This window comes from Mobula birostris, chromosome 6 (assembly GCF_030028105.1).
Source record: "Mobula birostris isolate sMobBir1 chromosome 6, sMobBir1.hap1, whole genome shotgun sequence".
Lineage (NCBI taxonomy): Eukaryota > Metazoa > Chordata > Chondrichthyes > Myliobatiformes > Myliobatidae > Mobula > Mobula birostris.
The window spans coordinates 33,795,370-33,820,663 of record NC_092375.1 but is presented as its reverse complement, the minus strand read 5'-3'; the positions used below and the strand labels follow the sequence as shown (position 1 = coordinate 33,820,663).

The 25,294-nt window shown below is 40.1% G+C and overlaps 1 protein-coding gene across 5 annotated transcripts in view; it reads left to right on the top strand.

The window, feature by feature from the left end:
- Positions 1-25,294, top strand: part of LOC140198922 (uncharacterized) — a 332,378-nt gene that overhangs the window by 36,806 nt on the left and 270,278 nt on the right. For all 5 annotated transcript variants that reach the window (XM_072260177.1, XM_072260176.1, XM_072260175.1 and 2 more), the window contains exon 2: positions 18,072-18,248. In XM_072260177.1, the coding sequence (XP_072116278.1) occupies positions 18,072-18,248 (177 nt within the window). The remainder of the gene's footprint in view (positions 1-18,071; positions 18,249-25,294) is intronic.

The following is a 25,294-nucleotide window of genomic DNA, read 5'->3' as shown; positions in this document are numbered from 1 at the left end:
TTCCACAGTCGCAAAGGCACTTTTTCCGAAATTAAAGAAGAAAATACTGAGATCACTCATCATTTCTGAAGAGATTTCCAGTGCCTGAATAGTTTTGCTTTTGAATTTTGGTTTAATTCACTGCCATTTTTCTTTCTGCATCACCAGTTTGGATGAAAGGTGATGAACCTTCAATGTTACCTCCTACGTTTACCGATGCTATACCTCCTGCTGAGTAATTCCAGTGTTTTCATCTTTTGTTTCAGACTTTTGGCATCCGTAGTATTTTGATCTTGTACCCTTTGTAAATTTTGGATTTTCCACATTTCCATTTTCTTTGACTCTTGCTTCACAACCAGTGAAATTTATGGGAATTTATGCTGCAAATGTGCCTCTATTCAGAACCGGTTTAAACAAGTCCAGACTTTGTATTTTCCCTCAGAATCGAACACAAAGCTGAGCTGAGATTTCTACTGAGTAATCACTGGCAATTGAATCTAGCTGAGCTGAGATTTCTACCGAGTAATCACTGGCAATTGCCGCTGAAGGAAACCAGATATTGATACTGGGAATTTTGGCACTGGTCAAAGGAGTGGGAATTTACTTGTGAAGTTTATGCACCAGTTTAAAAATCCAAGCGAGGCCTTTTGGGACTTGTCTGCAGAGCGGGAGATTGTTTAGGTTATTAGTAACTTCGCAGGGGCCAATGAAAGGAAGCGAGGTGTAAGCAGAGAAGCTGTTGTGGGAGCGGCCAATGTGTGAACGCGCCAGTGTTAGAGTAGAAGACTTTAGCTCAACTGGCTTTGGAGAGAACAGGCAGGGACTCGAAGTAAGCTTCTAGTATGTATTTTTTTCTCTACCGTCTCTCTAATAACTACATCTGCAGGAAGTGGATCGAGCTACAGCTCCTCAGAGACCATGTTAAGGAATTCTCATTCACGAGAATGAGAAGGTGGTAGATAGGAGTTACAGGGAAGTAGTCACCTCCATGTTGCAGGAGGCAGGTACCGGGGTGACTGTCAAGGGAGGAAAAAGGAATAGAGAGCTGGTGCAGAGTATCCATGTGATCATTCCCCTCAATAATCAGTAAACCACTGTGGGCACTGCTGGGGGTAGGGAGCAAACAATCTGCCTTGGCAAAGTGGCAGTGGTCGGATCTCTGGCACCGAGACTGGCTGTGTGGCTCAGAAGGGAGAGGTGAGAAGAGGAGTGCAGTAGTGATAGGCTATTCCATAGTTAGAGGAGCAGACTAGAGTTTTTGTGGATGTGAAACAGACACCCATATGGTATGTTGCTTGCCTGGAGCCAGGGCCAGGGATGTCTCGGATGAGAGCCACAGCATTTGAAAGGGGGACGGAGAAGAGCGTGGTACGTATTGGTACCAATGACATAGGTAGAAAAAGGGATGAGGTCCTGTAGAGAGAATACAGGGAGTTAGGTAGAAAGCTGAAAAGCAGGACCTCCAGGGATGTAATCTCTAGATTGCTGCCTGTGCCACACACCACCGAGGTTAAGAATAGGATGATTTTGCAGATGGATGAGTGCCTGAGGAATTGGTGCAAGGAGCAGAGTTTCAGATTTCTGGATCATTGGGATCTCTACTGGGGAAGTTATGTTCATTCATTCATTATGTCCCATGTATGATGTGGGAGATCATGGTATTTCCATGACGATGATTGTTCTTGGCAAGGGAAGGTATGACCTGTACAAAAGGGACTGGTTACACCTGAACTTGAGGGACAGCAATATCCTTGCAAGGAGGTTTTCTGGAACTGTTGGGGAGGGTTTAAACTAATTTGGCAGGGGATGGGAACCAGAGTGATAGGGCTAAGGATAGGCAGTTGATATACAAGTTGGTATACAGTGTGTAGTGAGATGGTGAGGAAGGACAGGCAGATGATGGGGCAAAATTGCAGTCAGTGGAATGTCTTGAAGTGTAACATGTGGACAAACTCGAAAAAGGTGATGAAAACAGGACTGAAGGTGTTGTGTTTGAATGTATGCAGTATACGGAATAAAGTAGATGGTCTTGTAGCACAATTAGAGATTGGCATTTATGACATTGTAGGCTTCACTGAATCACGGCTGAAAGAAGATCATAGTTGGGAACTCAACATCCAAGGATACACATTGCATTGGAAGACAGGCAGGTAGGCAGAGGGGGTTGTGTGGCTCTGTTACTAAAAAATTAAATCAAATCCTTAGAAAGAGGTGGCATAGGATTGTAAGATGCAGAATACTTGTGGGTAGAGTTAAGAAACTACAAGGGTAAAAAGACATCGTTGGGAGTTATATACAGGCCTTCAGACAGTAGACAGGATGTGGGATCCAAATTACAATGGGGGATAGATAAAGCATGTAAAAAGGGCAATGTTATGATCGTCATGAGGGATTTCAATATGCAGCCAAATTGGGAAAATCAGGTTGGAGCTGAATGCCTGGAAAGGGAATTTGTAGAATGCCTTTAAGATGGCTTTTTAGAGAAGTTTGGGTTGAGTCCACAAGGGGAAAAGCAATTCTGGGATTGGGTGCTGTGTAATGAATCAGATTTGATTTGGAAGCTTAAGGTAAAGGAACCATTAGGAGACAGTGATCTCAATGTGATGGAATACACCCTGCAGTTTGAGAGGGTCGGTGGATGTTGTTTACTTGGATTTTTAGAAGGCTTTTGACAAGATGCCACACATGAGACTGCTGAACAAGATAAGAGCCCATGGTATTACAGGAAAGGTACAAGCATGGATAGAAGATTAGCTGGCAGACAGGAAGCAAAGAATACAATAAAGTGGGTCTTTTCTGGTTGGCTGCCAATGACTAGTACTGTTCTGCCAGGGTTGATGTGGTGACTGCTTTTCAAGTTATATGTTAATAATTTGGGTGGTGGAATTGATGGATTTGTGGCCACGTTTTCAGATGCTATGAAGGTAAGTGGAGGGGAAGGTATTGTTGAAAAAGCAGGGAGACTGCAGAAAAACTTAGTCAGATTTGGAGAATAGGCAAAGATGAGGCATATGGTATATGGTCCAGAAAATTCCATGGTCATGCACTTTGGTAGAAGGAATAAGGGTGTAGACTATTTCCTAAATGGAAAGAAATTGCAGCAATCAGAGCTGCAAAGGGACTTGGAAGTCCCCGTGCAGGATTCCCTAAATTTGCAGGTTGAGTCAGTGATGAGGAAGGCAAATGCAATGTTAGCATTCATTCTAAGAGCATGGCAATATAAAAGCATGAATATAATTCTGAGGCTTTCTAAGGCATTGGTCAGACTGTATTTAGAGCAACGTGAGAAGTTTTGGGCCTCTTATCTATGAAAAGATGTGCAGGTGTTGAAGAGGGTGCAGAGGAGGTTCACGAAAAAGATTTTGGGAATGCTAGTGTTATGTATAAGGAGCGTTTGATAGCTCTTACCTCTACTTACTGGAGGTTAGAAGAATGAGGGGTGATCTCATTGAAATCCACCAAATATTGAAAGACCAAGATAGAGTGATGTTTCCTCTAGTGAGGGAGTTTAGGAATAGAGGGTAGAGCATCAGAATAGAGGAATGTCCATTTAGAGCACAAAGGAATAAATTTCTTTAGCCAGAGGGTGTAGAATTGGTGGAATTCATTGCTACAGAAGGCTGTGGAAGCCAACTCTTTTGATATATTTAAAGCAGAGGTTGATAGGTTCTTGACCAGCTATGGTATTAAATGTTGTGGGGAGAAGGCAGGAGAATGGGGTTGAGAGGGATAATAAATCAGCCATTATGGAATAGTGAAGCAGACTCGATGGACCGAATGGCCTAATTCTGCTCCTTCTGCTTTTATGTTCTTATGCACTCTTGTTAAAAATGCTTGTTACCTGTCATGTTGTGTTGTACATGTTACTTGCCACTTGTCAACTCATATCCTATTGTTTTCTAGGGCTTGCTGCATGCAGACAAAGACTACTTTATTTGTGGAAGAATTGCAAACAGAATTGAACATTGTGATATTCAGTACTGCGCAAAAGTTTTAGGTGCATTTACTGTATATAGCTAGGGACCCTGAGACTTCTATGTAGTAATTTTATGAATTGCACTGTACTGATGACGCAAAAGAAATACAGTGCCTATAAAAAGTACTCCCCCTCCCAGAAGTTTTCATGCTTTATTGTTTTATAACATTGAATTACAGTGGATTTAATTTTGCTTTATTTGACACTGATCAACAGAAAAAGACTTTTTCATGTCAAAATGAAAACAGATCTCTACAACCTGATAGGAAATAATTACAAATATAAAACACAAAATAAGTATTCACTCCCTTGGATACGACATACCAAAGCATCATTGGTGCAGCCAATTAGTTTTAGGAGTCACATAATTAGTTAAATGGAGTTCACCTGTGTGCAGTCAAGGTGTTTCAATTGATTGAGGTAAAAATACACCTGAATCTAGAAGGTTCAGCTGTTGGTGTGCCAGTATCCTGGTAACCATGAAGATAAAAGAATACTCCAAGCAATTTTGCAAAAAGGGTATTGAAAAACACAAGTCAGGAGATGGATATAAGACAATTTACAAGTTGCTGAATATTGCTTAGAGAATAGTTAAGTCAATCATCAAGAAATGGAAAGAATATGGCACAGCTGTAACTCTGCCTGGAGAAGCCTGTCCTCAAAAACCAAGTGACCATGCAAGAAGGGGACCAGTGAGGGAGGCCACCAAGAGATCAATGACAATTCTGAAGGAGTTACAAGCTTTAGTGGCTGAGATGGGAGAGACTGTACATACAACAGCGGTTGCCCAGATGTTTCACCAGTTGGAGCTTTATGGGAGAGTGGTAAAGAGAAAACCACTGTTGGGGGAAAAAAAAACTGACGTGTAACCTTGGATAGAATTTGCCAGAAGGCATGTGGGAGACTCTGAAGTCAGCTGGAAGAAGGTTCTATGGTCTGATGAAACCAAATTGAGCTATCAGATTTGATGTAAACCAAACACTGCATATTATCAAAAACACACCATCCCTACCATGAAGCATGGTGGTGGCTGCATTATGCTGTGGGGATGCTTCACTGCAGCAGGCCCTGGAAGGCTCGTGAAGGTAGAGGGTAAAATGAATGCAGCAAAGTATAGGGAAATCTTGGAGGAAAACCTGATGCAGTCTGCGAGAGAACTGCGACTTGGGAGAAGATTTGTTTTCCAGCAAGACAATGGCCTCCAGTGTAAAGCCAAAGCTACACAGGAATGGTGTAAAAACAACACAGTTAATGTCCTGGAGTGGCCAAGTCAGAGTCCAGACTTTAATCCAATTGAGAATTTATGGCTGGACTTGAAAAGGGCTCCTCACTCACGATCCCCATGCAACCTGACAAGTGCTTGAGCAGTTTTATAAAGAAGAATGGGGAAAAATTGCAATGTCCAGATGTGCAAAGCTGATTATAGACCTATCCACCCAGACTCAAGGCTGAAATTGCTGCCAAAGGTGCATCTACTAAATACTGACTTGAAATATGTGAATACTTGTGCAATCAATTATTTTGTATTTAATAATTGTAATAAATTTAGACCAGTCTGTAGACATTTCTTTTCACCCTGACATGAAAGAGTCTTTTCTGTTGATCAGTGTTTTTTTAAAAAAAAGCCAAATTAAGTCCACTATGATTCAGTGTAGTAAAACATGGAAACTTCCAAGTGGGGTAAATACTTTTTAATAGGCTCTGTGTTTTATGACATATGTGATTGATGATAAGTCTGATTCTGAGATGGGTCTCTATTGAGGAAGGGGAATCATTCGGAGAAAGGAGAGGGGAGGGAGCAGGAAGCACCAGGGAGTCATTCTGTAATGATCAATAAACCGATTGCTTGGAATCAAATGACTTTGCCTGGTGTCTCAGGGCTGGGTGTGTCTGTACCCACATCACGCTTTGCCCTTGGGACTCCCTCTCTGCCACCTGTCCCACACCCCTCCTGCAGCACTCTTCCCTCACCATTCCCAACATCCTTTGCTCCTGCCAGATTTACAAATTCTGTCTCCACTCCATGTTAACAAACACAGGACTGTGCCGAAGTGTTGGGTACCCTAGCTATATATATGTGCCTAAGACTTTTGCACATTACTGTAGTTGCTGTAGTGGGTATGTGGTAAAGATTCACCAGACTGATTCTTAGCATGGTAGGTTTATCAAATAGGGAGACATTAAGTCCGATCAGCCTCAATGCTCCTGAGTTTAACAGAATGAGAAGCCACTCTGCTGAGACGTACACACTTAGAAGGCTCAACAGGTTGATGCTAATTTAGAGGTGGGCTATTTATTTTTTTTAATTTAGAGATACAGTGTGGAACAGGCCCTTCTAGCTCAACGAGTCGCTGTGCCCAGCAACCCACCTGTTGATCCCTAGGCTAATCACAGCACAATTTACAATGCCCTACTAAATGGTACATCTTCGGACTTTGGGAGGAAACTGGAGTACCCGGAGGAAAACCTCACGGTTCACTGGGAGAACGTACAACCTCCTTACATCAACTCCAAACTCCGGAATGCCTCGAGCTGCAACAGGTTGACATTAACTGCTATGCAAGACTGACATCAGGGGATATTTCTCAAATTAGAGATTAGCCATAGTCTTGTGACGGGCAGATATGGAGTCACGGTAGCACAGTCAATACTTTACAGTACCAGTGAGCTGGGTTCAATTCCCACTGCTGTCTGTAAGGAGTTTGTACGTTCTTCTCATGACTGTTTCCTCCTGGTGCTCCAATTTCTTCCCACAGACCAAAGATGTGTCGGTTGGTATTGGTCATTGTAAATTGTCCCATGATTAGGTAAGGGTTAAATCAGGGGCTGCTGGGGGGTGTGGCTCAGAGGGCTGGAAGGGCCTATTCTGTGCCTTCTACAGCTCCTATTTCTTATTATGTGGCCAATTACTTAAAGATGCTGCTTAATGTATTCATAGGATCAGTCCAAAATCCCTGTCTCACTTTGTAACCAACTCAACTTGTTTTCAATTCAAAACTTTGTTTTAAAAGTTCATTCAAAACTCTTACCCATTGCTACATACCAGCGAAAAAACTTGATCAAATTGTGTCAACATGAAACTGTCTTTATAGTCCAGCTGCCTCACCCATTTAATGTTGGTTTATCTTGAGTTAGGCATGTTCTTTCTGTGCTTGGCCAGATTCTCTAACACAAAGCCATCTGTTTCCGCTCCTTTGTTAAACTGAACACAATGATTTGGACCAAAGTTTAAGCAGGTGGTTTGGCAAGTTTGCAGAATTGATGAAGTTGTGGATAATGAGGAAGGTTGTGGAAGTGTATATAGCAGAATGTAGACCAGTTGGAATTACGGGCCAAGAAACGGCAGATACAGCTTAATCTGAACAAGTGTAAGATGCTACACTTTGGGAGGTCAATGTTAGAGAAAAGTATACAGTAAATAGCAGAACCCTTGGCAGCATCAATACACAGAGAGATCTTGGAGCAGAATCCCGTAAGTCACCTGAAAGTGCAGCAGATGAAGGCGTAAGGTAGAATTGCCTCGATCAGTTGGGATATAGAGTATAAAAGTCAGAAGGTTATGTTGCAACTGTCTAAAATTTTGGTTAAGACATATTTGGAATACTGTGTCCAGTTTTGATCACTGCAATACAGGAAGGATAAGTTCACTTTGGTGAGGTTACAGAAGATGTTCACCAGGATGTTGCCTAGATTAGAGAGTATTGGCCATAGATGGCGTTTGGACAAACTTGGGTTCTTTTCTCAGGAGTGTTGGAGCTGAGGGAAAACCTGTCAAAAGTACATCAAATTATGAGAACCATAGATTGTCAGATTCTTTTTCCAAGGACGCAAATGTCAAATGACAGAGGGTACAGATTTGAATTGAATTGACTTTATTACTTACATATTTCATGTACATGAGTAAAAATCTTTATGTTACATCTCCACCTAAATGTGCAATGTGCAATTATAGTAATCTATAATAAATATTATTTACGACAGAATAATGAAAGAGGAAAAGTTTAAAGAAGATTTATGAGGCAAGGCTTTCCTTTATACAGATAGTGGTAGTTCCCTGGGACTGCATCTCCAGGGAGGATGGTAGAAGCAGATGTGATCACAATGTTTAAGAAACACTAGACAGAGAATGCAGGGAAATAGACTCGCAGAATTTCAGATAAAATTAGTATCAAGACTGAATGGTCCATCTCTGAGCTCTACTATGTTCAACTCAGCTGCTGAAATTCTCATCCTATGTTCTGATTTCCAGATGTGACAACTCAGGTTACTCTCTTTGCTGCTCCACTGTATTCCACACTTCATGAACTCTCACTTACTTAAATTTCTGTGGTTTGTGTCTTGATCTGTTAACTTCTCCTCATCTACAATATGTAGTTTTGCTGACCTTATTACTTCCTGATCGCTAATGCTTATAGTTTGGAGATCTCCATGTTTGTGTCACTCATGGCTGCAGCAATGCACCCCATCTTCCAACTCTAATCTTTGTGAATTACACAACTTCTGCATTTCTGTATGATCTGGAATACTTTTCATCACCATCAGAAGCCATGCCTTTAGTTCTTAGAATTGTAACATCTGGACATACTGAGAGCTTGACCCTACTATAGAAATCTAAAACAATACTCTCGAGCAGTGTCAATAGAAGACTGCTCTGTGTCATTTGGACTACTACATTGTTGAAGATGTAACTGGCTGTATTTTACTTTGTAATAACTTTTGAAAAGATTTAAGTCCTTTTATCTTTTTGTCACCTTCTCTATTATGTCTGGCTCCGTGCAATTTTGATTAATGAGTCCTATCATTATAATAGCGCTATATAAATGCAAGCCATTTTTGTTATTGAAAAGGATGAGCTACGAAGATATTTTCCTCAGCTTTTATCCATTTTTAGACTGGAGAACAAAACTTTTGTATATATTGCAACTATTCTTCAGTGTCACTGAACATAAAATATCACTTTCCATTGCCAGAACAAAATGCTGTCACTGCCAACATTCTTAATTTAATAGCATATCCAAGACGTCTTCAAGGAGCAGTGCCTCAGAAAGGCGATGTCCATTATTAAGAACTCCCATCACCCAGGACATGCTTTCTTTTCTCACTGTTACCATCAGGAAGGAGCTACAGAAGCCTGAAGGCACACACTCAGTGATCCAGGAATAGCTTCTTCCCCTCTGCCATACAATTCCTAAATGGACATTGAACCCGTGAACACGACCTCACTTCTTTGAATATATATTACTTCTGTTTTTGCACTATTTTTATATTAACAGGCATTGCATTGAATTGCTGCTGCTAAGTTAATAAATTTCACGACACATGCTGGTGACAATAAATCTGATTCTGACTTATATTTTGCTTATAATTTTATGCTATAATTTAAAAATTTGCATTCCATTATGAAACGAGCCTGATAGTTTACCAAGTAAAATATGGTCATGGGTAGTAAACATTGCTAGAATATTCAATTGAATTTGCAGTGCTGAAATTTGCCTACGTGTTTAAAATTCAGTTCATATTTGAAGCAAATGTGTCTGTTGGATCACAGTTTCTGCTATAAACTAAATGGCTATTCATAAAATTAGTAAGAAATGCATTACAAGGAGAGTAAAGCAGATATTCATGTTTACAATCTTTTGCTAGGCTTTATTTTCCTGGAGATTAGATTGTTTAATACCATGTTTTCATTCACCACATGATTCAAGGCCTATTAAAAATAAACAATGGGCAAAAATCAGGGACACGTTGTGCTTTGTGCAGTCTGGAGTTTTCTTGCTCTGCAACACACAAAGGACTCCAGATATGTGAAGTAGTGTCTAAAACTATGCAACTCATGTCTGGATGCTGAATCTAGGATTTTCCTTTGGCTTGGAGCGCCCACATTCTCCACTGGTCCCTCCTGCAAAGCAGGCTTACATAGTGGGTGTGGGCTGTTTTTGCACATTGTAAAGGGAGCCACCCTATAATAAGGCCACATTGGAAACTTGGCCCAGATAGGGTTCCCTATTACTCCACACTTGCTCAACTGAAACCTCTCCCTAATGAATGATCACAAGACACTTCCCTCAGGAGTTTTAATTGTAGATTTCCACCACCAAGTGCTGGCAAACGACCATTTGCCAGTTATCCCTAATCTACCCTGCTTCTGCAAGCCTCTATCCTCCGTGACTGCCTGGAGTCATCTGTAACTCTGGACGTATTCAATCTCTTTCACCCAATCAGACGAATTCGGTGGGAACCAATGCACCCTTTTAAGTTTCAATACAGCAGGCACCTAACCAAAATTGTGCATAGTAAGCTTTTATTGGAGCTCCGTAGGTGCTGAGAAAATTCTAATTACTACAATCTCCACCTTCACTGGCTTTCAAAATGATTTCTCTATAACACACAATTAAGCGCCAAAGAAGGCTTCTTTTGGAGTCATAGATTATCTCTGAGATGGTGAAATTCAGGTGGCATTAATGTTCAATGATCTCATTGAAACCTGTCAGATACTTAAAGGCTTGAATAACGTGGACAGGAGAGAATTAATAAGTGAATCTAGGAACAGAGGGCACAGTGTCCGAATAAAGGGATGCTCCTTTAAAACTGAGATGTAGAGGATCTTTAGACCACCAGAGGGTGGTGAATCTGTGGAATTTGTTGTCATAAGGGGCCTTGGAGGACAAATCATTGGGTGTATTTAAGAACTGGTAAGGTCTTAATTGGCAATGAGGTTAAGGGTTGTGGAGAAAAGTTGGAAGAATGTAGTTGGGAAAAAAGAGTAAGACGTTTGAATGGACCAAATGGCATAATTCTGTTCCTATATCTTATGGTTTTATATTTCAAAAAAAATGTTCTCAGAAAGAAGTAACGTACACATCTTACAGTTTGCTCTGTTACTCAGATCTTCTTCAAAAATGATTTGAAACACATTCCTTTCTAAAACAAAATGTCCTTCGTCTTTTAAATGGTCAAAGATGCAGAGGTGTTGGAGGGGGAACTGCTGGGTACCAAGGAAGTCAGAAGGCAGGGGAATTGGGATAGAAAGACAAAGAGGCACTGAACCTGCTGTGACCTTATTGAATGGTGGAACATGCTTGTGGGACAATATGATTTAGTTCCCTTTACATTTCCTGTGTTTTTATCTTTCTCCTTAAATACAACCCAAACAATTGTACAATTGTGATTTAAAGAGTCATTGAGAGCTCTTTACTAGCAATAGTAAAGCCAGTGTGATGAAAATGGTTAAACACAATACTTTATTAATTGTTTTATTAAGTCTGTAACTACTTTGTTGTAGTTTTACAAGGAATCTTTAAACTGGGTGCCTGTTTTGAGCACAGTGCCTCAACTAATAAGGACAAACATGCTATATGCCTTCGTTACCTGCCTATCAACTTAAGCAACCTTTCAAGTAGCTATGGCCTTGGACCCCAAGTATGTCAGTGCCATTATGCCTCATTAACTAATGCTTTTTCTTTACATTTGGTCAACACTTTTTTAGATTAATCTCCATTTACCATTTCTCCACTCAGCTGATCTATATCTCACTGTATCAATTGGCAAACTTCTGCACCAGCGGTTCCCAACCATTTTATACCAATACCATTAAGAAGGGGGTCCGCGGGGTCCATATTGGGAACCCCTGTTCAACACCATCAACTTTTGTGTCATCTGCAAAATTTTATATATGTCTTCTGGGTAAGCTTACCTTGAGGGACCTTGTCAAATGTCTCACTAAAATCCATGTGGACCACATCCATTACTCTACCTTCTTTGATCACCTTCATCACCTCCTTGAAAAACTCAGTCAAGTTAGTGAGACATGACCTACCCAGCACCAACCCATGCTGACTATCCCTAGTAAGGCCACACACACAAAATGCTGGAGAATCTCAGCAGCTCAGACAGCATTTATGGAGAGAAATAAAGAGTCGTAATTCAGGCTGAGGCCCTTAATCAGGATTTAATAAGGACATGCTTTTGCAAGCGCTTATACATCCTGTCCCTAAAAATCCTCTCCAGTAACCTCCCTGCCACTGACATAAGATTCACCAGTTTACAAGTTCCAATATTATCCTTATTTCTCTTTTTGAACAAAGACACACCTTTGGCTATTTATCATTTCTTTGGGACCTTGACTCGGCAGAGAAGACACAAATACCTTGGTCAATCTCATCTCTAGCCTTTCTCAAAACCTGGGGTATATTGCATCAAGCCCTGGGGGTTTATCTTTCTTAACATTCTTCAACCCAACACTACCTGTATCTAAAAACGCCCTTGTATATTATCATGCCCCACACTGATCTCAATGTAAATATTTATAATCAAAGTATGTATTTGTTACCATGTGCTACATTGAGACTTTTTTACAGGAAAAAAATACCAATGTGCAAAAGGAGAAAAACTGTGCAAATAAATATTCTCCATAGAGTACTCATTTAGAACTCCTAATTGCCCTCATTGAAGTTGAAGACAATGGTTTTGGTCCTAAGTGTTCACCCTCTAACTGCATATGGGATTATATTATGTTATTACCTCCTAAGCATTCTTTAACCACAAGATATCTTAGTAAAATCCTTCCTCATTACTCTTGACCAAAGTTAAACTAGCCAGTTTCTGGCTAGGTTCTGTAACATACTGTTCTAAGAAAAAATCCCTATGCACTTCACAAGTTCTTCTTCTGCAATGTCGGTGCCAGTTTGTATTGCCCAATAAATGTGTAAATTAAAATCACCCGTGGCCGTCGCAGTTATAGATTGTAGTTATAGCGCATGCTATAGATTTCCTCATTTATACTCTGCCCTATTGAGAGGTCATATTTTGGAGGTCTGCACATTACTGCCATCTGTGTCATCTTTACCCTGCTGTGATTTTAACCCAAACTGATTCTACCTCACTATACATTATCTCTCATGATGGACACAGAACCACTTTGATATCATTCCCTGCCCCCCCCCCCCCCACCACCACCACCACTTCCCCTTTGCCCTTTATAACATTGTATAACTTAGAATGTTGAGGACCTATTTCTGGTCATCCTGCAATCACAACTCCACAATATCCAAGACTGAAGAAATAATAATAGTACCAGCAGTAGTAGGAACATTATGTTATGATAGATATGGATGAGAATAATATTGCTGAAGAGTTTTTAATAATTTCTGTGGTAGAGAATTAATAAATGAATCAGAAAGGGTTTGGAAATCAAAATGTCTTTGAGATGATTGCACATGCCTCAGTACTGATGAAAATGGCAAAGTACAGTGCCTATAAAAAGCATTTACCCCCCCCCCAAAGTTTTCATCTTTTATTGTTGTACAACATTGAATCACAGTGGATTTAATTTGCCTTTTTTGACACTAATTAACAGAAAAAAAACTATTCTATCTCAGAGTGAAAACAGATCGCTACAAAGTGATCAAAATTAATTACAAATATAAAATACAAAAAAATTGATTGCATAAGTATTCACCTCCTTCAAGTCAGTATTTAGTAGATGTACCTTTGGCAGCAATTACAGCCTTGAGTCTGTGTGGATAGGTCTCTATCCGCTTTGAACATCTGGACACTGCAATTTTCCCCCCCATTTTTCTTTACAAAACTGCTTAAGCTCTGTCAGATTGCATGGGAATCGTGAGTGAACAGCCCTTTTCAAGTCCAGCCACAAATGCTCAATTAGATTGAAATCTGGACTCTGACATGGCCACCCGAGGACATTAACTTTGTTGTTTTTAAGCCATTCTTGTGTAACTTTGGCTTTATGCTTGGGGTCATTGCCTTGTTGGAAAACAAATCTCCCAAGTGCTGTTCTCTTGCAGACAGCATCAGGTTTTTCTCCAGGATTTCCCTGTACTTTACTGCATTCATTTTACCCTCTACCTTCACAAGCCTTCCAGGGCTTGCTGCAGTGAAGCATCCCCACAGCATGATGTAGCCACCACAGTGCTTCACAGTAGGGATGGTGTGTTCTTGATGATGTGCTGTATTTGGCTTATGCCGAACATAGCATTTAGCCTGATGGCTAAAAAGCTCAATTTAGGTTTCATCAGATCATAGAACTTTCTTCCAGCTGACTTCAGAGCCTCCCACATGCCTTCTGGCAAACTCTTACCGAAATTTCATCTGAGTTTTTTTTCAACAGTGGCTTTCTCTTTGCCACTCTCCCATAAAGCTGCAACTGGTGAAGCACCCGGGCAACAGTTGTTGTATACGCAGTCTCTCCCATCTCAGCCACTGAAGCTCGTATCTCCTCCAGAGACGTTATAGGTCTCTTGGTGGCCTTGTTCACTCGTCCCCTTTCTGCACGGTCTCTCAGTTTTTGAGGGTGGCCTGCTCCAGGCAGATTTATAGTTGTGCTTTCCATTTATTGATGATTGACTTAACTGTACTCCAAGGGATATTCAATGACTTGTAAATGTTCTTGTATCCACCTCCTGACTTGTGCTTTTCAGTAGCCTCATCGTGGAGTTGCTTGGATTGTTCTTCTCTCTTCATTGTGTAGTTTTTGCCAGGATACTAACTCACCAGCAGTTGGACCTTCCAGATACAGGTGTATTTTTACCACAGTCAATTGAAACACTTTGAATGCATACAGGTCTCCAAAAACAGACCTCCATTTAACTAATTATCTGACTTCTAAAACCAATTGGCCACACCAGGTTTATTTGGTGTGTTATATTAAAGGGAGTGAATACTTATGTAATCAAATATTTTATGTTTTTTATTTGTAAATAATTTAGATCATTTTGTAGAGATCTGTTTTCACTTTGACACGGAAGTCTTTTTCTGTTGATCAGTGTCAAAAAAGCCAAATTAAATCCATTGTGATTCAATGTCGTAAAACAATAAAACATGAAAACTTCAAAGGGATGGGGGTAAATACTTTTCATAGGCACTGTATATTTTTTTACAGAAACCTCAGATGTTGAACTAAATTAATATTCCAGAGATGAAAAAAAGTTTGAGGATAGTTTTGTTCTTTAAATGCTGTTTACTCAAGGCATTTTTATGTAAATAGCATTTGTTATTTTCTGATGCACAGTAAAACTTTTACAACATCTTTATTTCTGCAGTTCATAGGAGAGAAAAAGGGTTTTCCACTGCCCTGTTAAATTAACAGCTGTGGTACTTGAAAGTGGGAAATAAATTGTAGAATATTTGATTTATTCTGGACATGAAAAGTAATGAATTTGTCTTCAGCATAGAAACATAGAGACATAGAAAACCCGCAGCACAATACAGGCCCTTCGGCCCTCAAAGTTGGGCTGAACATGTACCTACCTTAGAAATTACTAGCTTTACCCATAGCCCTCTATTTTTCTAAGCTCCATGTACCTATCTACAAGTCTCTTAAAAGACCCTATCGTATCCGCCTCCACCACCGTTGCCAGCAGCCTATTCCACGCACTCACTACTCTCTGTGTAAAAAAAACAACTTACCCCTGACATCTCCTCTGTACCTATTCCCCAGCACCTTAAACCTGCTGCAATGGGAAGCTTTGTAAGTATTAAGGAGGGAGAGAAATGGGATATAGACAAGGAGAAATTAACTACTGTGTGAGGGGGAAAAAACAAGAGAAAATCTGCAGATGCTGGAAATCCAAGAAATACACACAAAATGCTGGAGTGGGTCAAGCAAAATCTGTGGAGGCAAAGAGGTGGGCAATGTTTCAGGTTGAGATCCTTATGGGCTGGCATGGTTTTCAGAAGTCCTGGGTTTGGAAGTTGCTGGCTCTGCCTCAGTGATTTGTTCAAAGTTCAAATTAAACTTTATTATTGAAGTACGTACCTGTATATATTCTTCATAGACAACCCTGAGATTCACTTTCCTGTGGGCATACTCAGCCAATCTATAGAATAGTAAATATAATAGGATCAATGAAAGATCAACCAGAGTGCAGAAGACACCAAACTATGCAAATACAAATGTAAATAAATATCAATGAATATCGAGAACATGAGATAAAGTGAGGTCATTGGTTGTAGGCACATTTCAAAGATGGGGCAAGTGAATGTGGTTATCTCCTTCTATTCCAAAGACAGATGGTTGATGAAATACATTTTGTTAATAATTCACACCGTTACCATGGTGATGAATAGGCTGACAACCAAAAGACTGTTTTGTTCTGAGCAGTGCCTTGAGTGTTGATGGAGGTCCTTTAGGCAAATAAAGAAGATTCTGTCAAATCCCAGATTTATGACTTGAAATGGATGGAAAGGCTTTTAGCATTAAGAAAGGATTACTTACTGGAGAACATTCAATCTCTGATCTGTTCTTGTAACCATGGTATTTAAGTGCCTTATTCAACTAAAGTTCTGATTAATGGTAACACTAAGACCACTTTCATGGTGGTAGAATTTCCAAGCCACTAAATCCAAGTGCTTTCATTACATGGACTGCAATGTATTTAAAGCAGTTGTTCAGCACATCCTACAAGAGCAATTGTAAATGTCAACAGCCAGTAAGTGAATGAAAAAGAGATTGTACTGCCTTTGAATATCGAGAGGTGGTGGTTGACTTATTTCTCACTGAACATGTTTAATGCTTGGAATTTGCATGGTGAGAAAGTTACCAACCACTTTTCAGACCAATTGCAAGTATCCTCCAGGTTCTCCTGCATAGACACAGATTGCTTCACCCTAAAACCTAGAAGGACAAGGGCAACAGGTGCATGGAACACCATTACCGTGGGGTACCCTTCCACGTTTCCTGTCTTCTTTTGTTCATTACTGGATCTAAACTCTAGAAATTCCCACTCAACAACACCATGAAAGAACAAAGGACTGTACTACCTTCTCAAGGGTATTTAGGGGATGGGCAATAAACTCTGGTCTTATCAGCAAAGCTCAGATCCCCAAAGGATAATAAATGAAAAATAAGTGTTGTGGAAATGTATATTCTTTAAGCTTTCTTTCTTTTGGCATTTCTAAATCAATAGTATACCACTGCTCTTTAATATCACAGCTGTAGCAGTCTCTTATTGGAATGAATTTCTCTTGTTTCTAATGGAGAACAGAGAGGAATGGGACTGCTAATGGTCACATATGAAATAGAAAGTTCTGTATTTCAGTGGACAATTGGCTGTCTGCACAATATCAGTAAATAATGCCAATTTTCCTGTATATCTTTTCCTAACCTGTCCACCTAAGGTACCAAGTTTGAGTTTTCAGATGGATCCAGATTACAGACAGTATTTGTTTCATGTGGCCTTCCAAGTTCACACACTCAAATTGTGTCAGGATGAGTGAGACCCGGATTGAAACAAGATCTATGTTAGAAATGCTCAGCCAGGTTAGGAGCATCTGAGGAAGGAGGAACAGAGTTCCATATTTTAGTTCCAATAAAAGATCATTGATCTAACACGTTCATGCACCCTTCTCTCTCTGCACACATCCTGCTCAACATTCTCTTCATCACATTAAAGAAGAAAGCAGAACCGTTTCTTTACTCATGGTGCCAGGCTGTTAACTTGGTTGGTGAACTCCCTTTGTTGACAGCTTTCTGTGCATCTTGAAGTCATGAATGTCTTCATGGTAACCTTGTGATCCAACCTGAACTGAAGGTCTCCACGGAACAATGGAACACTAAAGTGGGCCAAGTGAGGTGAGGTGCTCTCCCTGCTGGGCTCCTTGGCATGCAACTAGGGTTCCAATCTTGTGTGGAAAACTCTTAAACTTTACCCCTTCTTATCTTAGGACATAGTACATGTCAGTTCCAAGCTCTTGGTAATCAGGTACAGGAAGATAGCAATCATGATAGATGGAAGCTCTTCAGCCCACATGCTTCATAGATTTATAAGTTCCAGACTGGAATCTCCAGCAGGTTAAATAATGGGAAGCACCCAACGATATATCTCTTGCAGCCTGAATTGGATGATACCAGCATTTAAAGAGTCCTTCTGGATTTCCTATGCCTTGGTTAATTTAAAGACTACCACTTATATGAGGCGAGGAATGCTAGGTTATCTTTATTGCTATTTACAAGCATTGCAGATAAAATGGATATGTTCAATCATTTCTAATTTGTGTAGTTTTCTTGCCTGCACTCATCTCTTTGCCCTCTCGGTGGGTTTTGTACCTTTTCTTCCAAAGTCTGAACTTACTTGACATGTTTCTTTTGTTTTGTCCCCAGTTAAAAGACAAAGCTTAAAAGTGAGGATTACTGCAAAGGATGACAGTATTGTTCTGCAGTATCTCAGCACCAGCCCCGTCATCAAGCTTCAAGGCTATGTTCTTGGACTCGGTGGTCGATTCTCCAAGCAGAACATTACGTTACCTGGCAATGGGGATCCAATCGAGGTCGATGTTGGTAAGAATCAGAAGCCATATGTTTTTGCTCAAAGCAAAGAAAATTATAGCCCTTCGTGCAGCAATGCAATGACTTTATTCAAAAGATACGTGTGCTCATCACATCTCCCATGATATCACATCATTTTCCTCTCTTTTGGCATCATTCTGACAATTTGTTAAAACATTATTAGGATTTGACACTTCATTCATGGTCAATGACAGAAATTAATATATTGTTAGAAGAATGTCTTACAGCTAATCCTGATCTAACTATAGAACAAATAAGAAATACTTCTATCATTTCAGACCAATTCCAGTGTTCAACTACAGGAACTCCACACTGTTTAATGCTTTTCATTGGAGAGATGAAACAGCAAAATGCCATTTTCATGAAGCTGGTGGCTAACCATGCATCTTAGATTTTCAGAATGGTTCTTGCCTAAGGTTGTGCAGTAATTGGACTTAGTGTTAGTCTTACGTTATTTTGATAGCAAATTAATGGCCTAATGTTTTCTTATAATCCTTCAGAGAAATGTTGCTATTGTGCATTTTATTTTGCAAACACGGAGAATTAAACCAGAGTGAAGGAGTCCTGCATGATGTTTTTGAAGGACTACATAATTCTTTTAAATTGTAATTTGGCGGGTAGACATTGTCAATTAAAATAATACTAAAGCCATACACTTCCAGCTTGAGAAGGTAACTTTTTATGATGATGCATTATCATTAAGCATTTTTGGCTCAGACTGAAGAAAGCTAACAAATCTATTGAGAACCATTTTGAAAGGCCTTTCTTGTCCACATGATTAGTGAGCAACATCTTCAGTCTTCATTTTTAAGAAGTGTTAAGGATGATTGTCTTGAATCCTGAAATAAAATGAACTTTTTCTCTCATCATAAAATTAAATATTTATCAATGATTTAATAGAACTATATAATCTCAATAAATAATTGATAAAATGGAAAGATAAGTAACACTTTCCTCAGAGTAGAGCAGAATACCAAAAGTTGTTTCTCCATCCACCCTGTGTTGGAGCAGTTTTCACAAATAACTGGGGGCTGATTAACGTAGCTTTCATAGTTATGCAAAGAAAGTAGTAGTGGTGATGTAAATCTTAGCTAAACTTTCAGTATCTTAGATTTCTCAGTTTAATGCATACTTTGGCCTGTATGTTTGGCATAACTGAACATGGTCCCTTAGTTTGCAGAATGTAGAACAGTCGAGCACAATACATACTCTTCATCCCATCATGTTGTGCTGAACTCCTAACCTTCTCTAAGATCAATATTACCCTTCCTTTCCAGATAGCCAGCAACGCCCCTGTTCTTTCATCCATGTGTGAATCAAAGAGCTTCTTAAATGCCCTTAATGTAGTTTCCTCTACCACCACCTTTGACAGTGCGTTCTATGCATTTACCACTCTCAGTGCAAAAAAAAATTACCTCCGACATTCCCCCATATTTTATGGAGCCACTTTAGAAGTATGTTCTCTTGTATTAGTCATTTCTGGCTGTCCATGCAACCTATGCCTCTTATCATTGTGTAAACCTTTATCACAATGCCTCTCATCCTCCTTCAAATAGAAATGAACCAGTTTGCTCAAATCTCTAATCCAGATAGCATAACTCTCCTCTGCACCCTCTCTAAAGCTTCCACATCCTTCCTGTAATGAGGCAACCAGAACTGATACACTATACTCCAAGTGTGGTCTGACCAGAGTTTTAATGAGCTACAACATTAGCTTGCAGGTCTTGAGTTCAATCCACCCCTGACTAATGAAGCCAACCCACTGTACAGAATCAGAATATTGCTGGCATACACCATGAAATGTGTTGTTAAGTGACAGCAGTACATTGCAATACATTATAAAAATTGTAAATTACAGTAAGGGGTATATACATGTTAAAAAGTTAAATAAGTACCAAAAAAGAGCAAAATTATTAGTGAGGTAGTGTTCATGGGATCGATGTCCATTCAGAAATCTGACGGCAGAGAGGAAGAAGCTGTTCCTGAATTATTGAGTGTGTCTTTAGGCTCCTGTACCTCCTTCCTGATGGAAGCAATGAGAGAAGGAATGCCCTAGGTAGTGGGGGTCCTTAGTGATGGACGCAGCCTTTTTGAGGCGTCATTCCTGGAAGATGTCCTGGAAGTTGAGGAGGCTAGTGCCCATGATTGAGTTTGCAATCTTCTTAACCATGCTATCAACTCATGCCGCAACTTTGAAGGATCTATAGATGTGGATCTTAAGACCCCTTTGTTCCTCCACACTGCTAAGTATCCTGTCATTATCTTTGTACTCTACTTTCAAGTTTGACCTTCTAAGTTTATCACTTCACATTTTGCTGGATTGAACTCCATCTGCCACTTCTCAGTCCAGCTCTGCATTTTGTCAACATCCTCTTGTCAGCTACTGTCCACATCACTACCGATCTTCAAGTCATCTGCAAACTTACTAACCCACTCTTCCAATTCCTCATCCATGTCATTTATATGACTCACAATGATCAGGGGTTCCAGAACAGATCCCTATGGAACACTGCTAGTCACCGACCTCTGGGCAGAATATGATCCATCTACTACCACCCCCAGCCTTCTGTGGGCAAGCCAATTCTGATTACATGCTGCCAAGTTGAATGAGCCTACCATGGCAATGATTGTTGTACTCCTTACCAATATCAACGTACACCCCATCCACCACTCTACCTTTGTCAGTTTGTTTTGTCACTTCCTTAAATAAGTCAGTCAGGTTTGTGAGGCATGACCTGCCCTACACAAAGCTATTCCTAATCATATAATGCTCCTCCAAATGCTTGTAAGTCCTTTTGTTAAGAATCCTTTCCGGTAGTTTGCCCACCACTGATGAAAGAACCACTGGTCTATAATTCCTAGGTTTACCCCGTTACCTTTCTTGAACAAACAAATAACATTTAGAACATAGAACAATACAGCACAGGAACAGGTCTTTCAGCCCATAATATAGTGCCAAACCAATTAAATTAGTAACTAATTTAATCTCTTCTGCCTACACAATGTCCATATCCTTCTATTTTTCTCATATTCATGTGCCTATCTTAACATCTCTTAAAAGTCTCAAATGTATCTCCCTCTACCACCACTTGAGGCAGCCACCACTTGTTATGTTTGAAAAGAATCTGTCCCTCACATCTCCTTTGGAATTACCCCCTTCAGCTTAAATGCATGCCCTTAGTATTAGACATTTCAATCACTGGAAAGAGATACTGTCCGTATCTATGCCACTCAAAATCTTATAAACCTCTATCAAGTCTCCCCTCAGCCACTCCAGAGAAAATAACCCAAATTTGTCCAAGCTCTTGTGATAGCACATGCCCTCTAGTCCAAGTAGCATCCTGTGAACCTCTCCTGCACCCTTTCCAAAGCTTCGACCAAAACTGTAGGCAATACTCAAAATGCAGCCTAACTAGAGTTTTATAAAGTTGCAACATAACTTCCTGACTTTGGAACTCAGTGCTTCAACTGATAAAGAAGGCTTCGTAACCACCCTATCAACCTGTGCAGCCACGTTCAGGGAGTTATAACCTTGGACCACAAGATCCCTCTGTTTATCAACACAGTTAAGAGTCTTATCCTTAACAGTGTACTGTTTCCTTACATTTGATCTAGCATGGTGCAACATTTCACATACTCTGTTTCCAAGCAAACGTTGCCCCCTTTAATCCTGATTTGTCATACCTTCCCCCTAGTTATCTTCTTGTTCTTGATGTATGTATAGAGTGCCTTGGGTTTCTCTTTAATCCTACTTGCTCTTCATGGTTCCTCCTTGCTTTCCTAATTCCGATCTTGAGTTCTTTTCTGACCTCTTTATACTCCTCAAAGGCTCATGTGCCAGTAACATCGTGAAGGATCCCATCCACCCTGCTCATGGACGATTTGCCCCACTCCCATCAAGGAGGAGGCTATGTAGCATGTACACCAGGGCCAATAGACTCAAAAACAGATCCTTTCCTCAAGCAGTAAGTTGATTAACACCTCCCTCCACCAACCCACCCCTCCACACCCCCAACCATCATTACTTTATTAGAATCTGAACTAATATCACCAGCATATATTGTGAAATTTGTTTTGCAGCAGCAATACATAGTAATAAAAACTATAAATTACAATAAGAAATATATATAAAGTGTGTGTGCGTGTGTGTGTGTGTATATAAATAAATAAAATACTGTATAGAATATAAGTAATTTAAAAAGAGAGGGGAAAAATACAGAAAAAGTGTTTATGGGTTCATTGTTCATTCAGAAATCTGATAGTGGAGAGGAAGACGCTATTTCTGAAACATTCAGTATGTGTCTTCGAACTTCTGTACCTCCTCCTCGATGGTAGCAATGAGAAAAGGGCAGGTCCTGGGTTATCGGGGTCCTTACTGATGAATGCTGCCTTTTTGAGGCATTGCCTTTAAAAGGTCTCCATGGTACCTCTATAGAAATGTACGAGTGTCATTGGTGACATACCAATTCTTCTCAAACTCCTAATGAAATATAGCCACTATTGTCCTTCTTTGTAACTGCATCTATACGTTAGGTCCAGGATAGATCTTCTGAGATGTTGACACCCAGGAACCTGAAACCATTCACCCTTTCCACTTCTGATCCTTCAATGAGAACTGGTGTGTGTTCCCTCGTCTTACCCTTTCTGAAGTCCACAATTAATTCCTTGGTCTTATTAACATTGAGTGCAATGTTGTTGTGACATCACTCAACCAGCTGATCTATCTCGCTCCTGTATGCCTCCTTATCAAATAATGGTGCTGATGAGGGAGTTGCATGCAGCTCCAAAGGGAATCATCAGATATTCCCATTCAGAAGTACTACAGCTGAAATCTACAGTCACAGCCATGGGTACTTGAATAAGCAACATTGATTTAAGATGTATCAATACTCAAAAAGGACAGATCCCAGACTGTAGATTCATATCACCAGTGTAGTTTCCCTTTAAGTATAAGGAAGTAAGGCAAGAATGCTGGCCTGCAAGTAAGGTTGAAATGCAGAGGCCTTAGACACCCACTCCTGACTAGCCTTCTGGTGAATGTACAGTCTCTGAAAAATAAAATTGAAGGCCTCAGAGCAAGATTACTGTACCAGAGGGACATCAGAAACTGCTGTGTACTTTGCTTCAGAGAAACATGGCTCTACCCTGCCATTTCAGATGCATCGCTGCAGCTCGATCCTTCACCATTCACCATAAAGACAAGACAACTTAGTCTTTTAATGGCAAAGGAGGTGGAGTATGCTTTATAATTAACTCATCATGGTGCAGGAGACGTGGTAGTTCTGTCTCACCCGACCTGGAACATCTAGCAGTTGAATGTTGTCCTTTTTAACTGTCAAGGGAGTTTTTCACCATCATCCTGGTAGCTGAAGTAACAATTATTTCATTCTCCTTTACACTTGTGTACTGGAAATTCCATTAAACAATCTTGAATCTTAATTCTAGCTTCTTAAACTTCACATAATTTTCATTTTTCTTCTTGACTAAATTCATCATCTTCCTCGACCTCAAAGGTTCTCTTATTTTGCCATCCTTGTCCTTCCTGGAAGTACCTGTTCTGTACTCTGTGCAGTTGGTCTTTAAATACACTCCACATATTGGATGTGGACTTGCCAAAAAACAGCTGTTCCCAACTAACTCTCCCTAGTTCCTGCATAATGCTCTCGCAATTTGCCCTGCTCCAATTTAATATGCTCCTGCAAGGTACTTATCCTTATCTATACCCATCTTAAATCTTAAGGAATTGTGGTCACTGTCCCCTAACTGTTTACCCACTAGAAGGTCAGTTACCTGACCAGGCTCATTATTCAATACCAGGTCTAATACAGCTCCTCCTCTTGTTGGACTATCTGCGTATTGATTTAAGGAACCTTCCTGGATGCACCTAACAAATCCTGCCACAGCTAAACTTCTTGCACCGAGATGTTCCTAGTTTATATTAGGGAGGTTAAAATTGCCCATGACAACAAACATTCTTACACCATTGCTTAATTTGCCTGCATATCTATTCCTCAGTGCCCCAGTGGCTCCTGGGGAGGTCTGTAGTGTAATCCTATCAAAGTGATTGCACCCTTCCTATTCTTAAATTCTACCCATATAGACTCCATTGCCACCCTCCAGTCTTCTGGTACTAGTCCTGTTGCCAGTGAAGACGCAAAGATCATCTCCAATGGTGCAGTGATCCCTTCTCTCACTTACCAAAGTAACCTGGGGCATATTTTGTTCAGCCCCTGGGACTTGTGTTAACAGTCATCTTGAAGCTATTGGCAAATAGCAATTAACATGCAAAGTGGTTGTTTTTCTTCATCAGTCTAACAGTCTATTAGTTTTGCTTATTAGCAAATAATTTGAAGTTTAACTAGCCTGCTTTAAGGTATTTGGTCATTCTGAGGAAACAACACACAGCTTGTATCATACCAATAGCACCTGCCTCTTCCAGTAACATTGCTTTAGAGAGTAAAGGATGTGTTCTGGCAGATAACATTCCAGGATGAAGCCTAACTGTTTTTCTTCCCACAGATGCTATCTGATCTGCTGAGTATTTTCAGCAATTTTTCTTTTTTTTCTCAGATTTCATCCCCAGTTTTTTTGGCTTTCCAAAGATTAATATTATTAGTTTTGGACTTGCTCATTCTTTTGAATTATTTTAGCATCAACAGACAAAATTAATAAATGGTGGAGGTGACAAAAATACCCTATGCATTGAGAATACAGGTGATAGTTTCAGTACGTTTGATTATTTAAGTCGTAACTATTTAAGAAAGTAAACTTTTACTTCAAATTAACGTTGTCATCATCATCAGGTGCCATGCCCAGTTTGAGTTTTGGCTGCCATAGCCCACACACCCCTGTTTCGGGTCAAGTGGTTCAATTCATTGGTATTTATTTCCAGTTCTCTGGCTACTGTCTCCAACATCATTTGTCTTTGTCTTCCTCTTGCTTTCTTCCCTTCAATCTTTCCCATAATTACCGTGCATTCTAATTCCTCTTTCCTAATCACATGTCCAATGAAGTTACATTGCCTTTTCATGATCTCA